The following is a 25,209-nucleotide window of genomic DNA, read 5'->3' as shown; positions in this document are numbered from 1 at the left end:
CCCTCCTCTGCTCCTCCTCCTCTTTACCAGTCTCCTCCTTCTCTCTCTGTCACTGCCGTCTCCCCCTCTGTCCCCCCCTCTGTCCCCCCCTCTGTCCCCCCCTCTGTCTCCCCCTCTGTCTCCCCCTCTGTCTGTCCCTCCGTCTCCTCCTCTGTCTGTCCCTCCGTCTCCTCCTCTGTCTGTCTCTCTGTCTCCTCCTCTGTCTGTCCCTCTGTCTCCCCCTCTGTCTGTCTCTCTGTCTCCCCCTCTGTCTGTCCCTCTGTCTCCCCCTCTGTCTGTCCCTCTGTCTCCTCCTCTGTCTGTCTCTCTGTCTCCCCCTCTGTCTCCCCCTCTGTCTGTCCCTCTGTCTGTCCCTCTGTCTCCCCCTCTGTCTCCCCCTCTGTCTGTCCCTCTGTCTGTCCCCCTGTCTCCTCCTCTGTCTGTCTCTCTGCCTCCCCCTCCTGGCAGCCTGTCTCTGTTTCTTTAACCAGATCCTGGTGCTGACCCTGCTTCTGGTGCTGGTCCTGGTCTAGTCCAGGTTTACATCCCGTCCCTGTATCTGTTGAATCCAAAGCTGTCAGCTGAGAGGGAAGAGACTCCTTCCTCCTCAGACCTGCAGACAGAGAGAGAGACAGAGAGAGAGATAGACAGACAGAGAGACAGAGAGAGAGACAGACAGAGAGACAGAGTTCAGTCCTCTCAGCTGATTCAATCATTATTATTATTATTATTATTATTATTATTATTATTATTATTATAATAATGGAGGAGTTCACCAACTTCTCTTTTTTTCCCCAAAACATGACAAACAAACTCTGACTTCCTGTGACCTTTAACCCCAAACCTGACGTTGCGTCACCATGGTTACTCTTTCCCTTACAGGCAACCTGTGAATTATGTCCTTAAGTCCACTATGATAATTTATTATCATTATAATATTATCATTATTATCATATTATTATCATATTATTATTATAATAATTATTATTTTATCAGTATTATTATTATATTATCATTATATTATTATTATTATTAGATTATTAGATTATCATTATTATTATATTATCATTATATTATTATTATTATTATATTATCATTATATTATTATTATTATATCTTTGTTAATTAGCAGCTCCATCAAAGGGTCCTTTAAATAAAACATTCAAATCTCATTGTTCAAGAAGAAGACATCAACAGTCAGCTCTGCTAACAACAACAACAACAACAACAACAACAACAGTCATAACAATAAGAACTATTACCTGCGGGGGTGAGGACCAGAGCCTGAAGGATGTCAGACAGAGAGACGATGCCGACGATACGAGACTCTTCATCAACAACAACAAGCCTGTGAACCTACACACACACACACACACACACACACACACACACAGTTATCAGCAGCAGTCAGACATATTACTATATTACTAGTATATATTAACAGTATATATTAATAGAATATATTACTAGTATATATTAATAGTATACATTACTAGTATACATTAATAGTACATAAATCCGGGGTGACGTGGCTAAGTGGAGAGCAGGGCTGCCTTTCAATCAGAGGGTTGGCGTCAATATAATAGTATATATACACTAGTATATATATTAATAGAATATATGAATAGAATATATTAATAGTATACATTAATAGTATATATTGATAGTATATATACACTAATATATATTTAGAGTATATATTAATAGAATATATGAATAGAATATATTACTAGTATACATTAATAGTATATATTAATAGTATATATACACACTAGTATATATATTAATAGTGTATATACACTAGTATATATATATATATATATATATTAATAGTATATATTAATAGTAAATATACTAGTATATATATTAATAGAATATATTAATAGTAAATATACTAGTATATATATTAATAGTATATATTAACAGTATATATACTAATAGTATATATTAACAGTATATATATTAGTATATACATTACTAGTATATATTAATAGTATATATATATATATATATATATATATATATATATATTAATAGTATATATTAATAGTAAATATACTAGTATTTTATTAATAGTATATATTAACAGTATATATACTAGTATATATACTAATAGTATATATTAACAGTATATATATTAATAGTATATATTAACAGTATATAAACAGTATATATTAACAGTATATATATATATATATATATATTAATAGTATATATTAATAGTAAATATACTAGTATTTTATTAATAGTATATATTAACAGTATATATACTAGTATATATACTAATAGTATATATTAACAGTATATATATTAATAGTATATATTAACAGTATATAAACAGTATATATATATATATATATATATATATATTAATAGTATATATTAATAGTAAATATACTAGTATTTTATTAATAGTATATATTAACAGTATATATACTAGTATATATACTAATAGTATATATTAACAGTATATATATTAATAGTATATATTAACAGTATATAAACAGTATATATTAACAGTATATATATATATATATATATATTAATAGTATATATTAATAGTAAATATACTAGTATTTTATTAATAGTATATATTAACAGTATATATACTAGTATATATACTAATAGTATATATTAACAGTATATATATTAATAGTATATATTAACAGTATATAAACAGTATATATTAACAGTATATATATATATATATATATATATATATTAATAGTGAGGTTAGGTTTGATTAATGAATTAATTAATTAAACCTCGGCCTTCACGATGCGGTCCACGATGGTCTCCAGTGTTTCCAGTTTGTTGCACTTCATGACTCCTTCAAAGTACTGTGATCTGTGTCTGAGAGCCTGAGTCACCGTCACGTCCAGGTTGTTGTACGTCTTCTCTGCCGCCAGGTTCTGTGAAGAGGACGACACTCTGGTTTCCTACGCTTCTTCAGACGGCGAACGCAACTCTCACCAGGAATACGACATTTTTACTCACAATGACGTCGAACTTGGAGTAGATGTCCACCACTTTACCTGAAACACACACGTGACGAAAGACACCGTCACACAGCCTGCTGACGCGACATCGCTGTTCTATTGTGTTGTTGCTGACGGTTACCGTTGCGGTCAACGACGGGCAGAGCGGAGACGCGTCGACGCACGAAGACGGAGAGAGCTGTGATGAGGGGGGTGTCGGGGTGGATGAAGGCAATGTTGGTGAAAGTCCCTACAGAGAGGTCCTCCAGAGTCTGAGTCATGAAGAGAGGCATGGGCATCTCACACACCTACACACACACACACACACACACACACACACACACACACAGGGAAGGAGAGAGACACACACACACACACACACACAGAGAGAGACACACAGAGACACACACAGTTGAATTCACTCAGTCATGCATTGAAACACTGCTGTAATCCTCCGTACATTCACCAGGAGGCACTGCTGCACCTTTTCTTTCTCTCATAACTAAACTATGAGGATTCTAGTAGTCCAGAGTAGTCCAGTCCAGTCCAGTATAGTCCAGTCCAGTTTAGTTTAGTTTTTACTGAATCTACCGTCTTTAATGAAAAGGTATACCACTTTATTTAATATGAATGAATACACTGATTTGCCTCCTTGCTGGAATCAGATGATAAATTAAACTCTCATCCCAGATTGGACGTTTCCTTTAAACAGTCAAACTACATGGACGACTAAATACACATTTATGAAGCTGTACAATAGAAAGTACTACCAAAGCAATACTTCACTGACACAAAGAGACACATTAGAAGAGTTACATATTGGACCTTTAAGTAAATGTAGTTCAAGTATTAAACTTTGACTGTTGTGTATTCTATCATTACAGTGCGAAGACTTATTATTATGTGTAAGACTCACAAACAGCTGGAGGAACTTCAGGATCCTCTTGTGAGTCAGGATGTAAAGAGCGTTCCCGCTGACCGGATCGATAACAGGAAGACGATGGATCTTATTCTTTATCAGAGAGAACACGGCTTCAAAGATACTGTGGGGGGGAGAGGGGGGGGGGGGCATACATTTAGATCCATAGGTTTGTTACATATTTGTTCAATATTGTCTGAATTCTTCTTTTGTCCTCTCCTCGTTTCCTCTCCTCTCAGTTCCTCCTCTCCTCGTTTCCTCTCCTCAGTATATTGTCAGCAGGTAATACATTATTCAGTTTCAATCCATTTGAAACATGCTTTGCTACGTTCACACGAGTTCAGAGCACCGAGGACTTCATAGAGGAACACGTTTAGAAACGATGACGCCACGTTCACTACTTGATCGGTTGTTACGTCACGACGCGTCCTTCCCCGATTCGTCACCGACACGACCTTTACTGTAAGATCACAAACAGCAACGGCCTTGATTACCGATCGACTGCTGGGTGAATTCAACATGGACGACCGATTACAGGTGTTGTTGACCCGGTTCTCTTTACTAGCAGCTGTTATTGGAGCGGTCAGTGAGAGGTCAGTAAGAGGTCAGTGAGTGGTCAGTCAGAGGTCAGTGAGTGGTCAGTCAGAGGTCAGTAAGAGGTCAGTGAGTGGTCAGTCAGAGGTCAGTGAGTGGTCAGTCAGAGGTCAGTAAGAGGTCAGTGAGTGGTCAGTCAGAGGTCAGTGAGAGGTCAGTGAGTGGCCAGTGAGAGGTCAGTCAGAGGTCAGTCAGAGGTCAGTGAGAGGTCAGTCAGAGGTCAGTGAGTGGTCAGTGAGTGGTCAGTCAGAGGTCAGTGAGTGGTCAGTGAGAGGTCAGTCAGAGGTCCGTAAAAGGTCAGTGAGTGGTCAGTGAGAGGTCAGTGAGAGGTCAGTCAGAGGTCAGTGAGTGGTCAGTGAGTGGTCAGTGAGAGGTCAGTCAGAGGTCAGTGAGTGGTCAGTGAGTGGTCAGTCAGAGGTCAGTGAGTGGTCAGTGAGAGGTCAGTCAGAGGTCAGTGAGAGGTCAGTGAGAGGTCAGTGAGCGGCCTAACCAGCGGAGGAATCAAACCTACGGAGACGTCTGAAGTCACAGCTAGAGGCTTTGAGAACGTTTTCAGGTGTTTTAGTGGACGAAGATCATTTTAGTGTGGATGAAGCCTAAATCCTCCTCTGTATAAACAAACACACACACACACACACACACACACACACACACACACACACACAGACACACACAGACTAACCTGGCAGCAGGTGAGATGTGGACCAGAGGTTTGAAGGTCTCCTGCAGGTACAGCTCTGTGAACAGGTATTGATCATGTGATCAGATGGATGTGAACAGGTATTGATCATGTTGTCATGATAGAATAGATATAGAACAGATAGAATAGACACCTCTCACCTCTCCACGTCTCGATCTTGTGCTCCTCCAGCTCATAGATCTGAACCTACAGAGACGACATTCACACCTGAACACACTTTGATCTCAGAAAATAGCTTCACTTCCATGAAGAGGTGAAGATACTATAGATATATAAACATATATATAATTATGAAATTATTATATACAATATATATATATATATATATATATATATATACATGAAATACATCCAGTTTGCTGCTTTGCTCCTAAACACTGACTCTGGATCAGAACTAACCCTTTATCACTTGTGAACTCTTCTTCTACTCTTCCTCACTCAGCGGTTTACTTTCATGTTACTACACTAAACACATTGCTACAGCTGGTTCGCTTAGCATAAAGACTGGAAACAGGTGGAAACAGCTAGCCTAGCTCTATCCTAAGGTAACAACCTGCATGTTATCAGCTGTTTCCTGGACTACAACCATTATAACTGTGTGTGTGTGTGTGTGTGTGTGTGTGTGTGTGTGTGTGTGTGTGTGTGTGTGTTACCATGGGGGACTTATAGTATCTAGTCAGGATGTTGATGAAGTCTGTGATAGTCAACATTCCTGAAACACACAGAGAGTAATTTAGACAGTTGTAATAATCACAAAGACCTAAAGAGCACATCTGTATTCAGCAGTAACACACACACACACACACACACACACACACACACACACACACACACACACACACACACTCTCTCTTACCCACAAAGCTCTGTTTCTTACTCTCCCACAGAGGAGCAGCTCTCACTCCGTTTGCCACCAAAGCAAAGAACGCTTTCTTCACCTGAAACACAAACAACACAAATACAATAATCAGTCGAACATTACAACAATTTTAATAACCAAAGAAGCATATTGTGTCTTTTCTTTTAGAAAGAATGATCAGATTTTGGCTCCTTAAATATCTCAGATGTTCTGTTTTCTATCACAACACAGAGACACGGACCAAACGTTTGAGGAATAAAAGATAAAAAGATTAAACAATGAAATGAAGTAAGTGAAATAAACACACTGATATGAAACTCTCTCTCTCGCTCTATATATCTATGTATATCTATATGTGTATATATATAGATATATACATATAGATATACATACATGTATAGATATATGTCTGTCTGTCTCACCTGCAGCGTGGTGTCAAACACCACCAGTTTGGAACTGGTGGGGATGATGTCATAACACTTGTGACACTTCATGAAGCGCATGTAGATGTCTCTCTCTGACTCCTCTGAGGCTGTGCAGGAAACAGGAAACATGTCGTCGTCGTCATCGTCATCGTCATCATAACCGTCATCATTATCATAGAGAGCAGGACTCTCTCCATTCAGAAGGAGTGCGTATTAAACCAGGTGAGTGTGCTCTTTTTAACTAGTGTTCTATAGAGGACTAGTGTTCTATAGAGGACTAGTGTTCTATAGAAGTCTAGTGTTCTAGTGAGAACTAGTGTTCTAGTGAGGACTAGTGTTCTATAGAGGACTAGTGTTCTATAGAAGTCTAGTGTTCTAGTGAGAACTAGTGTTCTATAGAGGACTAGTGTTCTAGTGAGGACTACTGTTCTATAGAAGTCTAGTGTTCTAGTGAGAACTAGTGTTCTAGTGAGGACGAGTGTTCTATAGAAAACTAGTGTTCTATAGAGTACTTTTGGAGTATGGACATGTCCATACTCCAAAAGTACACAAGTCCGTACTTGGTATTGACAAACGGCTTATGATCTCAGTCTGTTTAAGGATCAGTCTTTCTGTCTGTCTGTGAGCTTTTATTAGAAGCCTCCATCTTTCTTTTTTATTAGAAGCCTCCATCTTTCTTTTTTTATTAAAAGCCTCCATCTTTCTTTTTTATTAGAAGCCTCCATCTTTCTTTTTTATTAGAAGCCTCCATCTTTCTTTTTTATTAAAAGCCTCCATCTTTCTTTTTTTATTAAAAGCCTCCATCTTTCTTTTTTATTAGAAGCCTCCATCTTTCTTTTTTATTAGAAGCCTCCATCTTTCTTTTTTATTAAAAGCCTCCATCTTTCTTTTTTTATTAAAAGCCTCCATCTTTCTTTTTTATTAGAAGCCTCCATCTTTCTTTTTTATTAAAAGCCTCCATCTTTCTTTTTTATTAGACGCCTCTATCTTTCTTTTTTTATTAAAAGCCTCCATCTTTCTTTTTTATTAGAAGCCTCCATCTTTCTTTTTTATTAAAAGCCTCCATCTTTCTTTTTTATTAGACACCTCTATCTTTCTTTTTTTATTAAAAGCCTCCATCTTTCTTTTTTATTAGAAGCCTCCATCTTTCTTTCTGACCGTCAGTCTGATCAGTGGATGATCCAACAAACACTCTTTATCTTTTACAAATACTCAACATTTTTGCTGAAGTTCTTCTTCGTCAGTGATTATTATTATTATTATTATTATTATTATTATAGCTCTATTCCACTTTAAACCCCGACTGACCCCGAGGTGATGAGGCTCAGTGTCGCTGCTCACAAACTACTTCACTGTGAAAAACGTACTCCTCATCTTTTGCTCCTTTTACTACAAAAGTTCAGCAACACAAGTCAAATTCTGCTCGTTATTTGCATACTGTCTAAAATAAATAACAATAAAACTCACAGAACACAACATTTGTTTTCTTTAGACAACAGAAGTGCTCAGTGATGTTGGTTTGGATTCAAATAACTACAAAATTACCTGAAAAATAAATCAATCCGCTGCAGAAAATAGTCCACAACAAATGCCCTATTTCCTCCTATTTGTTTGATGAATCTACATGTTTTAATTAATTTATGTTTTAATGAACCATCTGTGAACCGGTGAGTGTAATTATTATATTATTTTAATAACAGTTTACAGTCTTACCGGTGTCATCGGGGTCCGGCTGCTCCGACATGCCGTCTGTAACCTGAAGACAAGAAACGAGAAGAAACTCCGTCAGTCGTCAGTCAACTGATCCAGATCCACAATGATCCAGATCCACAAATGCCTCCTGGAAACACTTCATTACATAACTCATTGCATCATCAACATTTACAGTAACTTAATTTGGGGGACAGACTTCACATGATTTGTTTCAAGTGTTGTCTCTGAAGTCGGTATTTAAATGTTTTACCATCTTCTCCTCATCGACACCATCATGTGAGTGAAGCAGAAGAAGAAATTATTTCACATATATAATATATAAATATATAAAATCACACTGAACTGAACTCCATTAAATAAGCCTCGCTCCAGACTGATTGGTTGTGGCAGTCGGGGACCAATCACATGTCGCTATAAACCCAACGAAGCTTGCTCTGATTGGCTGCGACCAAAAACAGACAAATGTTCTTTTTCTGGATTCGAGCAAAAAAAGGATGGATGTAAGGTTCATCTGGAGAGGTTTTCACTCTACTTTATAGCTTATTTCAGATAATCAAACCGTATATCTGAGCTGTCAACTCCACATAGACTAAAAGAAAACCAGACACGAGTTCAAAATGAGCCACAGATTCTCCCAGCAACAATTTTATGGTTTGAATTTGAACTAAAGTTAAGTTGCATCTTCCCCATCAAATAAAATGAATTTAAATAATAATTCCATTATTTATTTATTGTAAAAACAAATCTGATGAAACACAGAAAAGTGGTTAAAAAGACTCTTTGTACTTTTGCTCTGTTCCGGTGAAGGAAATGTTGAACATATTGATAGTTTAAACCTTTGTTGAACATATTTTAGATAATAAACATACATATTTTTATTAAATTTAAATGATTGAATATACATTATTAAATATCAATGATTAAATGAGGACCATTAACGTTAAATTAATCATTAAAGGAGGTGTTACAGTTTATTTGGTAATCGTGTAATCAGGTGCCTGTGGTATTTATTACAGCAGCCGATCATTATATTTATAAGTCATCATTATTATGATGAAGTGATAGAGATTCTTCTGATAAAAACGTCCATTTGTGAAGGTGGTTCTGCAGATAAATGATGACGTTAGCGAGCACCTACTTCTCCGTTCATTAAACGCTCTTTAGTCTCCGCGCGCGGTCCCCTGGATGTCTAAATAAAACCCTCACGGCTCCATCTTGTGTCTCTGACCGGTTAGAAGGACCTGATCTACCGGAGAGAGGTCGTCTTCTGTCGGTAAAGATCGCCGCTGTCCGCCCATCAGCTGCAGGTGTTCCACGGGAGCTAACAAGCTAACAAAGCTAACAAGCTAACAAAGCTTAAAATCACCCTGCACTTCCGTTTTGATGTTTCACAATAAAAGCATACCTGTGATGACGTAATGTTTATCATTGTAGAAATACTCTGGTACAAGTAAAAGTATTTATACCACAGTGTACAAATATTCTGGTACAAGTACAAGTAGTTATACCACAGTGTAGAAATACTCTGGTACAAGTACAAGTAGTTATACCACAGTGTAGAAATACTCTGGTACAAGTAAAAGTACTTATACCACAGTGTAGAAATACTCTGGTACAAATAAAAGTCCGGCATACAGATGTTAACTTAAGTAAAAGTAGGATACAATTATAGTATCATCAACATAAACTAAAAGTACCAAAATTAAAAGTACAATAATATTACAATAATAAAATATAGGACTATATTCTATAATTGTAATCATTGTGTTCATCACTTTAATGTTGCAGCTGGTAAAGGTGGAGCTTATTATATATAATTATATATTATATGTAACTTGTGAATTTCCCCATTGGATCTTTATTCACATTATTACATCATAATTAATTACTTAATTATATTTTAGATTCATAAAGTGATTAAAGCAGTCAGATAATTGCAGTGCAGTAAAAAGTACAATATCTCCTGACATGTAGTGTATTATAAAGTAACAGAAAATGGAAATACTCAAGAAGAGTAGAACAGTACTTGAGTAAATGTTCATAGTTACTTTCCGTCTTTGCTGTTTACCAACTTGTGATTTTAGCTTGCAACCTTTCAAAAGAGAGCAGAAATATTTTGCACATTTTTGCGTTGGCTACTTAACTTAATGATGATTTCTTCTTGAACATAACAATAGTTTTGTTAATGTTTACCACGTGTTTATGTCCGCATGTGATTAGTCGGGAATGACATATTTAGAAATGTTCACTAATGATTCCGTTCATTATGGATTAATCTGCTGATTATTTTCTCCATGAATTGATTGATTGGTTTGTAAATCTAGTGAAATAGTGAAATTAAACCTCAACATTATCAACATTATTACATCAGGTACAATAAAGGCGTTGAGTCAGCGTTGAGCACAGAATGTTTCTTGTAACTTTATTTTTTGTTGAGTAAACCTTTTTAAATGGAGTTACTCCCTCTTAAGAATCATTTTGCGTCAAGCTTATTGCCAAACAGACTGTAACAGTAGTGGTCCTGTGGATCATCGGACGGAGGGAAGATTGCCGCTACAATTATAATGAATCCACTAATTGAATAATTGATTAATGGATCAATCGTTTCAGCTGTACTTGTATACAAACAGTTGGGGAGTTTAATTTTTAACCAAACATCATATTGTACAAATTCTTTGGATGTTTTACTTTGTAAAGTAACTAAAGCTGTCAGATAAATAGAAAGTAGCATTAAAAGTAAAGTACAAGTACCTCAGATTTGTTTTAAAGTACAGAACTTGAGTAAATGTACTTGGATCATCAACCCTTGCAGGTCTGAGTCACATCATGAAACTACAAACATGGAGGATCAGCAGAGCTACACTCACCAGCCTCCTGACAGGAAGAGGCGGAGCCAGAGCAGGAAGCTGAAAGCAGGAGGAGGAGGAGCGCTTTCCGGTGTCGGGAGGAGACGAGAAGGAACGACACCTCCTGGTCTCCAGACGCCTCGGCTCCGTTTGGTACTTCTCCAAACGGAAAACACTCACCTCCACCTGACGGGGTGGAGTGGGGGGGGGAGGGGAGGAGAGGCTGTAGGCTGGGGGGGGGGGGGGATAAAGGGGGAAGAAAAAGAAGCAAGGAAGCGTCAAAGAAGGAGAGAGTCAGTATTTGTGTGTTAAATAAACCTTTAAGGGTTAATGAGGAAACAAACTCAGAGCAGAGCAGTGATGGTCCTCTGACACAAATACTGATACAAATACTAATACAAACCAATACAAATACAAATACTGATACAGACTACTTCTTATCCTAATGCAAATACTAATGCAAATACTAATACAAGTAGTAAGACAAGTAGTAATACAAACTAATACCAATACAAATACGAATACAAACTAATACTATTACTAATACACACTAATACTAATAGTGTATAATAGTGTAGAAACCAATATCCCCTGAACAAACACAAGCCCAGGCTTACTCGCTCACACACACACACACACACACACACACACACACACACACACACACACACACTCAACACAATTACATTTTCTTTTTCTTTTGTTGTTTGTAATGTAAAAACATCTTGTCAATAATATTTTACGTAGTCATATCTTATGCATATTTATTTAATTATCTCTGTAATATTGTGGAATTGTAATAGTATAAAGGTGGAGACTTCAAATAAGCCAGGTTGGCTTTTTGCCTCTTCCTGATACTCTGATATTTATTTATTTATTTATTTATGTTATGTTTGTTTATTTGTATTGTATTGTTAAATTGTGCAAAATAAATAAACTAAACTAAACTATAAACTAAACACATCCAAATACTAATACAGACTAATATATATACTAATACAGACTAATACTAATACAAATACAAATACAGACTAATACTAATACTAGTACAGACTAATACTAATACAAATACAGACTAATACTAATACTAATACAGACTAATACTAACCCTAATACAGACTAATACTAATACAAACTAATACTAATACAGACTAATACTAATACTAATACAGACTAATACTAATACAGACTAACATTAATACAGACTAATACTAATACAGACTAATACTAATACTAATACAGACTAACATTAATACAGACTAATACTAATACAGACTAATACTAATACAGACTAATACTAATACAGACTAATACTAATACTAATACAGACTAACATTAATACAGACTAATACTAATACAGACTAATACTAATACAGACTAATACTAATACTAATACAGACTAACATTAATACACATTAAGGACACAGTCTGTCTGTCCCACCGTTTGTCTCTTACTGTTTGTCTCTCTCTCTCTCTCTGTCTGTCTGTCTCTCTCTCTCTCTGTCTGTCTGTCTGTCTGTCTGTCTCTCCAACTCTCTCTCTGTCTCTCTCTCTATCTGTCTCTCTCTCTCTCTCTGTCTCTCTCTGTCTCTCTTTCTGTCTCTCTCTCTCTGTCTGTCTGTCTGTCTGTCTGTCTGTCTCTCCAACTCTCTCTCTGTCTCTCTCTCTCTATCTGTCTCTCTCCATCTGTCTCTCTCTCTCTGTCTGTCTGTCTCTCCAACTCTCTCTCTGTCTCTCTCTCTATCTGTCTCTCTCCATCTGTCTCTCTCTCTTTGTCTGTCTGTCTGTCTCTCTGTCTCTCTCTCTATGTCTCTCTCTCTTTGTCTGTCTGTCTGTCTGTCTGTCTCTCTGTCTCTTTTTGTCTGTCTCTCTCTGTGTTGTCAGATCACGTTGTGTTTTTTGGACAAAGTGCATAAAATGTGTAAAACGGTCTGCAACAAACTAAGATGCAACAATAGAGCACAGTAAGTACAGACTGTGTGTGAGTGTGTGTGTGTGTGTGTGTGTGTGTGTGTGTGTGTGTCTCCCTCTATGGCGCACACACACACACACACACACACACACACACACACACACACACACACACACACACACACACTAATATGCTGAAAGGAAACTCCATAGTGTGGTGAGAGGAAAGAAACAGACCGGCACTTTAACAGATTAGGGGGGAGTTACTCTCTCTCTCTCTTTCTCTCGCTCACACACAGACACACACACACACACACACAGGACAGACAGACAGGTGCTCAGAACAGACAGACGGGTGCTCAGGACAGACAGACAGGTCAACAGCAGAAGGTCCTCTGAGTGTCTCAGCCAGCAGTACAACTCGGTGTCTCTGTTAGCCACGCCCCCTTCTCCGGTCTACACTGTAGAAAACATAATTTTTATTGTTGCTGTTATTATTAAAGTTGAACCTTTGTACGTTCAAAACACAAACTTAAATCTAAAGCAGCTCTTAAAGCAGCTCCATGTTTGTTGAACAGTTTTCATTTCTTAATTGAACAATGAGAAGACCAATGATGACACAGCACATTCGTCCAATCAGGTGCAGGAATGGTTGAGCTTGTTTCCTGTTGTCAGTGATGACATGAGGATAATTATTAGTTAATGCATATTATATACACAGACACACACACACACACACACACACACACACACACACACACACACACACACACTGTACCTCTGGCCTTGTCTCTCTTGTTGCGGTTGAACAGTTTGATGCTGATGGGGGAGGAGAAGGGTTGCTGGTTTGAATCCCTGGAGGTCGACCTAAAGATCCCACTGAAACTAAGCCTGACGCACACACACACACACACACACACACACACACAGAGTTATGAACTTATTCCAATGATTCTGCTGCAGTCTCTAAGTGTGTAAGGTGTGTGTACCTGCGTGGAGATTTGGGTAGTGAGTCCTGCTGGGGAGGTCCAGTCTGGGTGGTTTTGGGGGAGCCGGGGCTCATCTTGAAGCTGGAGGTTCTGGCCCGAGTGCAGCGGGGGCTGGAGGGTCGGCTGAATGGAGCCCGATGGAAAAAGCTCCTGGTGGGGCTGGAAGAGTGGCTCAGAGCCGCCCCCTAGAGGACAGGAGGACACATTACAGTGTGATAGCTGTGTGACCAGCAACGTGGAGAAGGGGATGAAACCCAACTCAGGTACCTGTGTGTGTGTGTGTGTGTGTGTGTGTGTGTGTGTGTGTGTGTGTGTGTGTGTGTGTGTGTGTGTGTGTGTGTGTGTGTAATTTATCACAAACATTCAACACATCTGGAGAAAAGTTGTTTTCACTGGACAGGAAGGGGATAAAAAAAACTGTCACACACGTGTGTTTTCTTCTTCAGTGGTTGAACACAGAACATGTGAAGATAAAACTCTAAAAAAACAAGTTTAGAATGAAGGCTTTGGTTTTACCTTCCTGCTGCTGTCTTTCTCTGCAGCAGCTCCCTCCATGAAGGACATCACAAACACTCCTACAGAGACACAGACAGCTTTATTAATAAACACAAAAAGGAAATTAGAAAACGAAAACCTTACTTGTAATTTATCCTCTGTAGCGTGAGCGGCTCCTGCCCCTTTTCTAGGCGAGGAAGTCGTTCGCACCTAATGCGGTGGTCACTCCGTCGGCTGTCCCACCTGCGAGGATATACGTCCCTCTTGGAGGTGTTGGAACAATACCTTCGGCCTTTTATCTCACCCCGTAGCTAAATCTTTAAGATTTTGGAATTATCGTCTTTTTGAAAGTCTTTTTTGGCTACGTCCTAGGCGCTCTCAATGGGATGTAACCCTAACACCCAGTATGAATAGTTACGTACATCGTCTGTACTTTACTATTGCCTATTGTGAACTTCTCACCATTTATGACTAACACTGCCAAGTCTTTTCCAGGGAACTCACCTTAATTAAGCTCCTCTGCATGTTTCAGTCATCACTTCTGATCACACCATCAACGGACAGGGGAAGAGGGTTACATTGTTCTAAAGAACCAGAATACTTTGTTTGCTTCAGACACTTACAAACTCTACGGCTGTATTTGTATTTAAGTTTTTCACATAAAAATCACATAAAACTATTTAAATTCAATGAAACAGTCTACTGTAATGGGGTTCTCCTCTGCATCAGCTTTCACTGATTTGCTTTGAGGTACATCTAGTCTCTAGAATCTCCCCTCTCTCTTCTCTTCTCTCTGCTCTGCTGTCTTCCTGTGAGTGCAGGCTCTCTCAGTCAGCTCTCTGACATTCCTGTGTTTTTGGGGGTTTATCTTTCCTCTGATAGCAAAAGCGTCTTCTAGTCCACCTCAGAGTGGCTAAGACAGCAGAAGGGTTTTCCAGTCCCCACCTCTGACGGGGTAAGACCCCTAAGGGTCTTCTATTTAAAGAAGTCTATCAGTCCCAGTCTCTAGTTGGGGAAAAAGCCCAAATCTCACAGTTTTTCTGCTGCTTTTTATCCTGTTTGATGCTGGTAACCTCCCTCATTCCATGTGTCACTCACACATGCTCCTCCTTCTTTTAGCGCTGACACAGAATGTGACTGGTTTGATCCTGTTGAGAAGAGGAAGGATTGCATACCTTTTGAGTGACTATTTTATATATGGCGTATATGCAGCTTGTATGGTTAATGACATCTATCAAGAAATAAAACAATGTATATGTTTAATGGTTATAAAAACTGTAACCAAGATATATGTTGTGATGGTTATACTTTTATGCTTTCATACTTTTCTACGATCTTCTTTCACCACTTTTTTTAACTTCACCTGCACAGTAATGCAGGGATGTCAAACATATGGCCCAGAGAATGATCTCAAACATCTGGACTGATCTCAAACATCTGGAATGATCTCAAACATCTGGAATGATCTCAAACATATGGCCCAGAGAATGATCTCAAACATCTGGACTGATCTCAAACATCTGGACTGATCTCAAGCAGCTGGACTGATCTCAAACATCTGGACGGATCTCAAGCAGCTGGAATCATTTTGAACAGCTGGAATCATCTCAAGCAGCTGGAATGTGTCTGTGTATGTCTGTATGTGTTTGTGTGTGTGTGTGTGTGTGTGTGTGTGTGTGTGTGTGTGTGTGTGTGTGTGTGTGTGTGTGTTAAATAAAAAATGTGGGACATGAACACATTCTGTTCATCTGACAAAGATCATAAAATATTATTATTATTAGTTATAACTAAACAAAGAACTTCTCATATTTAATGTTACAGCTCTCATTCGTTTCTCCTCCTCGACGAGGCAAGGAGACGAGGAATCGAGGAGGTGAGGATTCGCAAGGAGGCAAGGAGACGAGGAGTTACAAAATGGGGAAATGAAAAAAGAGCCTGAATCTGTTACACATAGGCAGGTGAAACTTTCAGCTGCTTCTCGAGGATTTTTTCTTTTCATCTCATTCATTCAGTTCAGTGCTTCCTGCTTTTATTTTGTAAGTTTAACTCATCTCTTTTAACTTCCTGCTTTGTTTTGATTGTCAGCAGACCTTCTGCTCACATCAGCCAACATATTACAGCGCAGTCCACTGAGCCCAGTCCATTGAGCCCAGTCTATTGAGCCCAGTCCACTGAGACCAGTCAGTAGCCCAGTTCCCCTGCTGGTTTGTCCTCCTTTCCCAATGTGTCCTGAGTCCTCACTGCTGTCCAACATAGACTCAGAGTAAAGCTTCTTTAAATTTAAATTAAAACACATTAAAACGTCTCATCTCATCTCATCTTCAACCACTTATCCGGGATTGGGTCGCGGGGGCAACAGCTCCAGCAGGGGACCCCAAACTTCCCTTTCCCGGGCCACATCAGCCAGCTCTGACTGGGGGATCCCGAGGTGCTCCCAGGCCAGTTTGGAGATATAGTCCCTCCACCTGGTCCTGGGCCTCCCCCTGGGTCTTTCCACGCAAAGAAGCAGCGGCTCTACTCCGAGTCCCTCACGGATGACCGAACTTCTCACCCTATCTCTAAGGGAGATCCCCGCCACCCTCCTGAGGAAACCCATTTCGGCCGCTTGTACCAGCGATCTAATTCTTTGGGTCATGACCCAGTCCACATGACCATAGGTGAGGGTAGGAACCAAGATCGCCTGGTAGATAGCGAGCTTTGCCTTGCGGCTCAGCTCTCTTTTTGCCACAACGGTGCGGCAGAGCGACTGCAATACCGCCCCAGCTGCTCAGATTCTCCAGCCATCTCCGGCCATCCCAACCGCTTCGCACTCGCATGCGAACTGATCCAGTGACTGCTGGAGGTCACAGCCCGATGAAGACATCAGGACCACATCATCTGCAAACAGCAGCGATGCAATCCTCTGCCCACCGAACTGTAAACACTCCTCCCCACGACTACGCCTCGATAGCCTGTCCATGAATACCACAAACAGAATTAGTGACAAAGCGCAGCCCTGGCGGAGGCCAACCCTCACCGGAAACGAGTCTGACTTACTGCCGAGAACCCGGACACAGCTCTCGCTTTGGATGTACAGGGATAGTAAATTCCTGTATGCGGGTATTAAAACGTATCTTTTCTTATTTTTAATTCTCCCTCTCGTTTGAACCGTTTGACTCTTTGACCTGTCGGAGTCCAAACTGCAGACTCAGTGGAAAAGTTCCTCTCCTGTTGCATCATGGGAGAGTGTTGGGGGTAAACACAGGCAGATAAACATCTGCTTAGAGGACGGCATGAATGAAGTCACTGAATATTGTCTTTGGTTACATCTCGATGGTCTGGACCGTTTAATAAAAAGAGATACACAACAACATGTCTGTATATGTATATATATATATATATATATATATATATGTATATATATATGTATATATATATACATATATATATACAGGTAAAAGTACTGCAGTCAAAATGATGTGCAGTGAAACTACACAAGTATTAGCAGCTAAATGTACTTTAAGTAAAGTAAATTAACTAAAACTGTCAGAAGGTTAAGTAAAATGTATACGTTTCTCTATGAGATGTAGACGTAGCATGGAATAAAAGTACTCAACTAAAGTACAAATACCTCAAAATTGTCAATCAACTGGATCAATCAACATGATCAGAGACTCTACAGTACCACAGTGACATTGCTTTAAACAAAAGATTCCCTAAAATCTTTTTACATAGCTCTTAAATGAAATTCATTAACATTTGGCTCCACACAAAGATGGAAAACTTTGAAGTAACATAAGACGTAAAGAAGTAAAAACATTTAGAAATAAATAAATGACATAACATCAGAATAACCTCTCAGATAAATTCATGCTTTAAGAAGATATTTAAATCATAAATCTAACATTTAAGGATCAACTTGAGTTCCTTCATCTCAACATGAATATTAAAGTTAGAGAAACCGTTTTAAATGTCTGAGAGTCAAACTGAACCAGTTTCTCTGACTTTACCTTTTGTTTGATCTTCAGCTTCACAAATCAATAATCCCAAAAATGTCTTACCACTGTCTGACTCTCTCTCTCTCACTGTCTCTTTGTCTCTGTCTCTCTCTCTCTCTCTCTCTCTCTCTCTCTCACTCTCTCTCTCTCTCTCTCTCTCTCTCTCTCTCTCTCTCTCTCTCTCTCTCTCTCTCTCTCTCACTCTCTCTCTCTCTCACTGTATTCTGTATTCATATTTTATTCTGTTTCCATCCTCCAGGACTCTGCCTAGTTGTTGGATGATTCAAACAGATTCAAATAGATTCAAGGTGATTCCAGTAGATTTAACATCGTCCGTTTGATGTAATCCTTGTGTGATTCCACATGTGAGACTGTTCTCAGGTCAGATTGAGGGCTGATAGCAGCTGTTTATGGTGGAGGTGAATCATTAGTCAGCAGCTCAGGTGTCTGATTATATAGGTGTGATATATATAATATATATTATGACAGTGTGTGTCATGGGGTGTGTGTGGTGGTGCTGTCTGTCTTTCAGTGTCCCTGGATTCGAGAGTGAGGCCTTCAAGGAGATTGGAGGCAGCTGGCCACTGCCTTCGCCCTATAAGACCCGCCCCATCCTGAGGGAGAGCTGGCTTCTTCTCACCTGACGTGCTGCACAGAAGTGTTGGCAGAAATATTGCAATAGTTGAACTGGCGGCACGTTTTGCCTACTGGCATTCATTACGAGAATGCTTATTTTTGTTGCACATTTGAAATGCCCTGGGGCCTGTTGTTCAAAACCTAGATAAGGGATTAAGCCGAGATATGTTGGTTATCCTGGCTGAATTTAGCCTTTAGCAGTCGGTTGTTCGAAAGCTGGATAACTTTATCCTGGTCAAGTTACCATGGTGATTTATTCTCTGCAGCTAGCCTGCTCCAGACCAGGCTAAATGCCAAGCTTAGTTGATTCTGTTGTCTTATCTTTGGAGTAAGAAATGAATGTTTTATACAGTCAGTCCATGTTCTGATGAAGGCTACGCATTGGCTTCGTTTTTAAACAAACACGTAGGCTCAATTATTATTTAAAAACAAGAAATAAAACAAAACATGATCAAATAAAAAAAATAAATAAAGTTAGCCTATTATGATAGTTCTTTTTCATAATTGGGGCCTATTCGTGTGTTCGTCATTGTAAATAAACACTCTTCATATCGTTTGCCAGCTCAAATCTGATTTTATTGCAGTCATTACAGTCATTAGAAATGGCTGCACTTGCAAAGGTGCTTGCAATTAATTACACGACTCATTTAATCAGTCCGTCTCCAAACTTCAAGACAGCAGCGGTGCTTCATTTTATGAGAGGTGTGTCACCTTATGTCAGCATTCAGATCCGCTGTTCATTGGAGGAAAGTGTCCACACCTGTCGTCTCATCAGTGAATCTGTGATCGATCTCTGTGGTCTACTGAAGAAAGCCGTGGCCGCGCACTTACTCAAATTAGTTAGACCTGGCTTGACAAAGCCGCCCCTCCTCAGCCTGGCTCGGCGTTCGAACAACCAATTAAGCCAGGATGAAGTTATGAGACTTTGTCCAACCTGGCTTTCCCACTTATCCTGGATGTCTTTATTCTACTTTCGAACAACAGGCCCCTGGCCTTTTGTTTATTAAAAGTATTTGTTTGGTTAACTCCTTGCCTGAGTTTGCATGACATTTGTTTTGGTTTTGAGCCAGACCATTTCTGTGATTGTTTTCATTAATGTGACAGATGACATCAGTGAGGAACCTGAGACTGAGGTTCACTGTCAGCACAGAAACACATGAAACACAGACTCATGATATCGTTAAACAGATGACTCAGCATGTTGAACAACTGGCAGCAATCACACCTGTCGTCAATGTACTTTATGCTCCTATATATATATATGAGCCTTTCACTCATATATATATATATATATATATATATATATGTTAGTGCTGGGCAACGATTCAAATTGTAATCTCAATTAATGTCATTGTTATGCACAAAATTCAACAATGAATTCAAAAGTAGTGTATTGCGCACTTTTATTTTAAAAGTACTGCTATATGAACAAAAGTGACATAACATTTGATTTGAAACACTTTAAACAAATAAGGTTATTTTTAACAGGAGTATTTAATTATATTTATATATATATATATATATATTAATATATATTAATACTTATATTAATATAATATATGTATACATAAATACGTTTTGTTGCCCAAATATACTTGTGCACTCCCTTAGCTGCGCACACCAGACTTTACGGTAGCACATTACTCTTGTACATTACGGTAGCACATCACTCTTGTACATTACGGTACGAAAACATAAACAGGAAGTGAGCTCAAACAGAAGCGGCAGAATTTGTTTGTTGAGAAGATGAAGATCGTGCTGAAATGACTGAAAGTGGCGCTCAGGTCAGAAAGTAAACTCGTAACTTTACGTTCACGTGCTTCAAGTAGCTCTCTGTGTTATAATGGGACCATGTTTACAGACTGAATACGACTAATACCTGGATTAAAGAGTAGAACATGGGAACGAGACTAAATACATGGGGAAACATACGACTAATACCTGGATTACTACTAGAGGATTCAGCACGTCATTTCACAAGAGTACTGACTAGTGATGATACGGTCCATAAACAGTTAGATATGATGGTACAGTCTATTAACAGATGATGGTACAGTCTATTAACAGACTTGGTACGGTCTATTAACAGATGATGGTACAGTCTATAAACAGATGATGGTACGGTCTATAAACAGATGATGGTACGGTCCATAAACAGACATGGTACGGTCTAATAACCGATGATGGTATAGTGTTTAAACAGATGATGGTACAGTCTATAAACAGATGATGGTACAGTCTATTAACAGATGATGGTAAGGTCTATAAACAGATGATGGTACGGTCTATAAACAGATGAGGATACAGTCTATAAACAGATGATGGTACAGTCTTTAAACAGATGATGGTACAGTCTATAAACAGATGATGGTACGGTCTATAAACAGACATAATGGTACGGTCTATTCATTAACAGATGATGGTACAGTCTATAGACTGTAGACTGATCAGTTGTGTCTTTGCAGCTTTTTGCACGTCTGGAGGCCCGTCGTTGTCTGAAGGACATCGAACCTCAAATGTTTCCTGAAGATGGAGGACCCAACCATGGTGACTGACCACACCCACTTCCTCTCAGCACGGGTCACATGACATCGAGGAACCAAAGCATAAAGATATTGGCATTAGCAGCATTAGCATTATTACAGATGAGTGTTGACTGATCAGCTCACATGTGTTTTACAGGTGAGCTGGTGGAGCTGTATGGAACAGAGGGAACAGGTGAGTTCACTTCACAGGAAGTACTTCTACCTTTACCGTGTGTGTGTTATATATATGTGTGTGTGTGTGTGTGTGTGTGTGTGTGTGTGTGTGTGTGTGTGTGTGTATATATATATATATATATATATACACATATATATATATATATATATATATATATATATATATACATATATATACGTGTGTGTGTGCGTGTGTGTTTCTTAGGTAAGACAGAATTGCTCTACCACCTGTTGTGTCGCTGCGTGTTGCCGGTAGCATCCGGCGGTCTGGAGGTGGACGTTGTGTTTGTAGACACCAACTACAGTCTGGACATGTTACGACTGGTCAACATCCTGGACAGCAGACTGAATGCTGGTACACACACATACTGTATATAACACACACACATGCACACGCCGGGGGTCGTACTGACATTCATTGGTAGTATGACAATGAATTACTGGAGATTATACAAATCTCTCTCTCTCTCTCTCTCTCTCTCTCTCTCTCTCTCTCTCTCTCTCTCTCTCTCTGTGTCTGTGTCTGTCTCTCTAGCTTGTTCTACCGGCTTGTCTTCCTCTGGTTCAGATGAGGCAGCGTTGCGTTCGTGCCTGTCTCGACTCCTGGTTGTCCACTGCTCGTCCTCCTCCCAGCTCGTCCTCACCCTCCACTTTCTGGAGAATTCCCTGTCATCGCGGCCCGGACTCGCACTCCTCCTCATCGACAGCATCTCCGCTTTCTATTGGCTGGACCGCTGCGAGGGCGGGGCCAGCATCGCCAAACAGGAAGAGAAACTCAGCAAGTGTGCAGAGCTGCTGGGTCGGCTGCTAAGGTAGCTATTCATTAACTAGATGGCATTATTTAGCAGATGCTTTTATCCAAAGCGACTTACAATAAGTGTATTCAACATAGGTATTCAAGAGAACTACTAGTCACCAGAAGTCATAAGAACATCTCCTTTTTTAAACAGTTGTCATTGAGGAGGTTTTTAAGATTGTACTAGAGCTCCTTTAGGTGGTTGTAGTGGTCCTTTATGTGTTGTAGTGGTCCTTTAGGTAATATTAGTGGTCTATTAGGTGGTTCTAGAGCTCCGTAAGGTGGTTCTAGAGCTCCTTTAGGTGATTTTAGTGGCCCTTTAGGTGGTATTAGCGATCCATCAGATGGTACTAGTAGTCCATTAGGTGGTTGTAGTGGTCCTTTAGGTGGTACTAGTGGTCCATTAGGTGGTACTAGTGGTCCATCAGGTGGCACTAGTGGTCCATTATGTGGTTGTAGTGGTCCTTTAAGTGGTTGTAGTGGTCCTTTAGGTGGTACTAACAATCCTTTAGGTCTTGTAGTGGTAGTTTAGGTAGTATTAGTGGTCTATTAGGTGGTTCTAGAGCTCCTTTAGGTGGTTGTAGTGGTCTTTTATGTGGTACTAGTGATCCATCAGATGGTACTAGTGGTCTATTAGGTGGCACTAGTGGTCCATCAGGTGGTACTAGCAATCCATCAGATGGTACTAGCAGTCCATTAGGTGTTGTAGTGGTCCTTTAGGTGGTACTAGGTGGTTGTAGTAGTCATTTCAGTGGTACTAGTGGCCCATTAATGGTTCTAGAGGTCCTTTTGGGTGGTTATAGTGGTCATTGAGGAGATTCTAGTGGTTCTTTAAGTGGTTGTATTGATCATTGAGGAGCTTTTAGTGGTCCTTAAGGTGGTTGTAGTGGTCTATTACGTGGTTCTATAGGTCTTTTAGGTGGTTATCGTGGTCAGTGAGGAGGCTCTAGTGGTTCTTTAGGTGGTACTGGTGGTCTATTAGGTTCTTACTATTATTAAGGGGGCACTCAGGGTTCTTAAGGTCTTTCTAGTGGACACTGAGGAGGTTGTATGGATGTTTTATGTGGTTCTAGTGGTCAATGTGGAAGTTCTGGCGGTTCTTGAGGCGATTTTAATAGAAGACAAGGTGTTTTTTTTGGGAGGGAGAATTTGAACAGATGTTTTGTACAACGTTTTCCACCAAATGAGTGAATGATTCCCTCACAGATGGAGAACCGAAGCTGTTCTGGAGGAACGTGATGAAATACTGCATGCTGGGTTCACATCTTTGTTGAATGAATTAGTCTAATCTGTGGCTCTTTCTTTTAGGGATTACAGAATCACCGTCTTCGCTACCTGCCACGCCATCAGGAGGAGCTACACCGGACCCTCCTCCTCCTCCTCCTCCTACGACCGACCGTACCTCTGTCGCCCCTGGCAACGGCTAGTGACCCACCGGCTGCTCTGCTCCCGGCAGGAGGCCGCAAACAACATGGCCGCCACAGCAGGAGGCAGCGAGAGGAGACGGCGAGTCTTCACCATCCACTGCACCTCCTCCTCCTCCTCCTCCTCCTCCAGGACCAAGGCTTACAGGAGCAGCTCCTTCTACGTGAGTGATGGAGGAGTGAAGTTCATCTGAACATCAGGAACCCGTCTGTGTCCATGAGAACATTAAACATCAGGAACCCTGAGTTTTACTGTCATTTGTCACCCATTTGTTTATTGTTCTATTAGGAGGTTCTAGCGGTTCTTTAGGTGGTTCTAGCAGTCATTGAGGTGGTTCTAGTGTCCCATGGTTCTCACCATCATTGAGGTGGTTCTAGCAGTCATTGAGGGGGTTCTAGTGGTTATTAAGGTGGTTCTACTGGCTCATTAGTTGTTTTTCACCATCATTGAGGTGGTTCTAGTGGTTCCATGGGTGGTTCTAGCCATCATTGAGGGGGTTCTAGTGGTTCTTTAGGTGGTTCTTATGGCGGTTCTTATGGCCCATTAGGTGCCCAGATAGCAGTCGACTCCGGGGAGGATCCGCCCTCAGGCCGTACTGTCTCACTCAGTTCGCCATGCGCACCGTCAAACAGTGGACCCGCTGCGGACACCAGGCGGATCCGCACATCGAACGCGGCTTTTTTTCCCCGTTCAAATGCTTCAGGCAGCAGGCAGCCTACCATTAGGACCCACGCAACAGGGGGCAACAAAAGGGAGTGGGAGGTTCACCTGGGCCTCCTGAACTCAGAACTGAGATCAGGAGGAGAGATCAGAACTGAGAGAGCAGCTGATCAGCCTCGAGGCCAGCCTTTGTTTGGTGACTGATGTGGTCGGCTTTCTTTCTTTCCTGTTTTCAATATGTTTAAAAGCATGATTTTAAGAGTGAAGTTGTAGAAACACAATGTATTCTTTTTAGGTCATCGCATTAAATCAAAGGTGTGTGAGATAATGGTTAAACATGTGTTCTGTGCTAGAGGGGACGGTGGTCCAGAACGGTAGATAATTACATTTACGTTGTTCTATCAAATGTTTGTAAAGGTTCCTTTTTGTATAATAATGTATTGTTTCTTTTTAGTTTTAAACAAAGACACTAGAGGAGCCAACCACTGTTCTTCCCATGTTTATTAGATTTAGTGTGTATTTTTTTTAAAGAAATCAATGGACTGGGTCACCTTCTGTTTATTTTTTGTGGGGCTGTGCTGAAGAGG

At 39.9% G+C, this 25,209-nt stretch overlaps 2 protein-coding genes across 3 annotated transcripts; one reads left to right on the top strand and one right to left on the bottom strand.

Annotated features, from left to right (window-relative positions):
* Positions 1-311: 311 nt before the first annotated feature.
* LOC137892177 (5'-AMP-activated protein kinase subunit gamma-1-like) lies at positions 312-18,408 on the bottom strand (the record flags this gene model as incomplete). The annotated part of the gene is made up of 17 exons (XM_068737139.1): positions 18,398-18,408; positions 14,430-14,488; positions 13,914-14,098; positions 13,703-13,815; positions 11,035-11,243; positions 8,168-8,210; positions 6,452-6,561; positions 6,027-6,108; positions 5,824-5,882; positions 5,311-5,356; positions 5,153-5,207; positions 3,874-4,000; positions 3,100-3,265; positions 2,977-3,014; positions 2,745-2,891; positions 1,242-1,335; positions 312-592 (listed from the first exon to the last, which is right to left on the bottom strand). Coding segments are annotated over exons 2-17 (1,803 nt in total), but the record flags the coding sequence as incomplete, so codon positions are not given.
* A 2,307-nt stretch (positions 18,409-20,715) lies between these two features.
* Positions 20,716-24,207, top strand: xrcc2 (X-ray repair complementing defective repair in Chinese hamster cells 2). 2 transcript variants are annotated; one of them, XM_068737157.1, is made up of 6 exons: positions 20,716-20,805; positions 21,487-21,568; positions 21,704-21,739; positions 21,947-22,096; positions 22,277-22,553; positions 23,846-24,207. In XM_068737157.1, the coding sequence occupies exons 1-6, from the start codon at positions 20,785-20,787 to the stop codon at positions 24,153-24,155; spliced, it is 876 nt and encodes a 291-aa protein (XP_068593258.1). In that variant the 5' UTR covers positions 20,716-20,784; the 3' UTR covers positions 24,156-24,207. The 2 variants fall into 2 exon arrangements, with proteins under 2 accessions (XP_068593258.1, XP_068593259.1); XM_068737158.1 differs by lacking the exon at positions 21,947-22,096.
* Positions 24,208-25,209: the final 1,002 nt, after the last annotated feature.

The sequence above is a fragment of the Cebidichthys violaceus genome, unplaced genomic scaffold (assembly GCF_023349555.1).
Source record: "Cebidichthys violaceus isolate CVI_PGR_0920_01 unplaced genomic scaffold, fCebVio1.0.p SCAF_76, whole genome shotgun sequence".
Classification (NCBI taxonomy): domain Eukaryota; kingdom Metazoa; phylum Chordata; class Actinopteri; order Perciformes; family Stichaeidae; genus Cebidichthys; species Cebidichthys violaceus.
This window is presented reverse-complemented; position numbering and strand designations above follow the sequence as displayed.

Coding starts and splice junctions, on each gene's coding strand:
- xrcc2 (XM_068737157.1), top strand. CDS start 20,785: ATGACTGAAAGTGGCGCTCAG. Junction 20,806..21,486: donor TGACTGAAAGTGGCGCTCAG/GTCAGAAAGTAA, acceptor GTGTCTTTGCAG/CTTTTTGCACGTCTGGAGGC. Junction 21,740..21,946: donor GTATGGAACAGAGGGAACAG/GTGAGTTCACTT, acceptor TGTGTTTCTTAG/GTAAGACAGAATTGCTCTAC.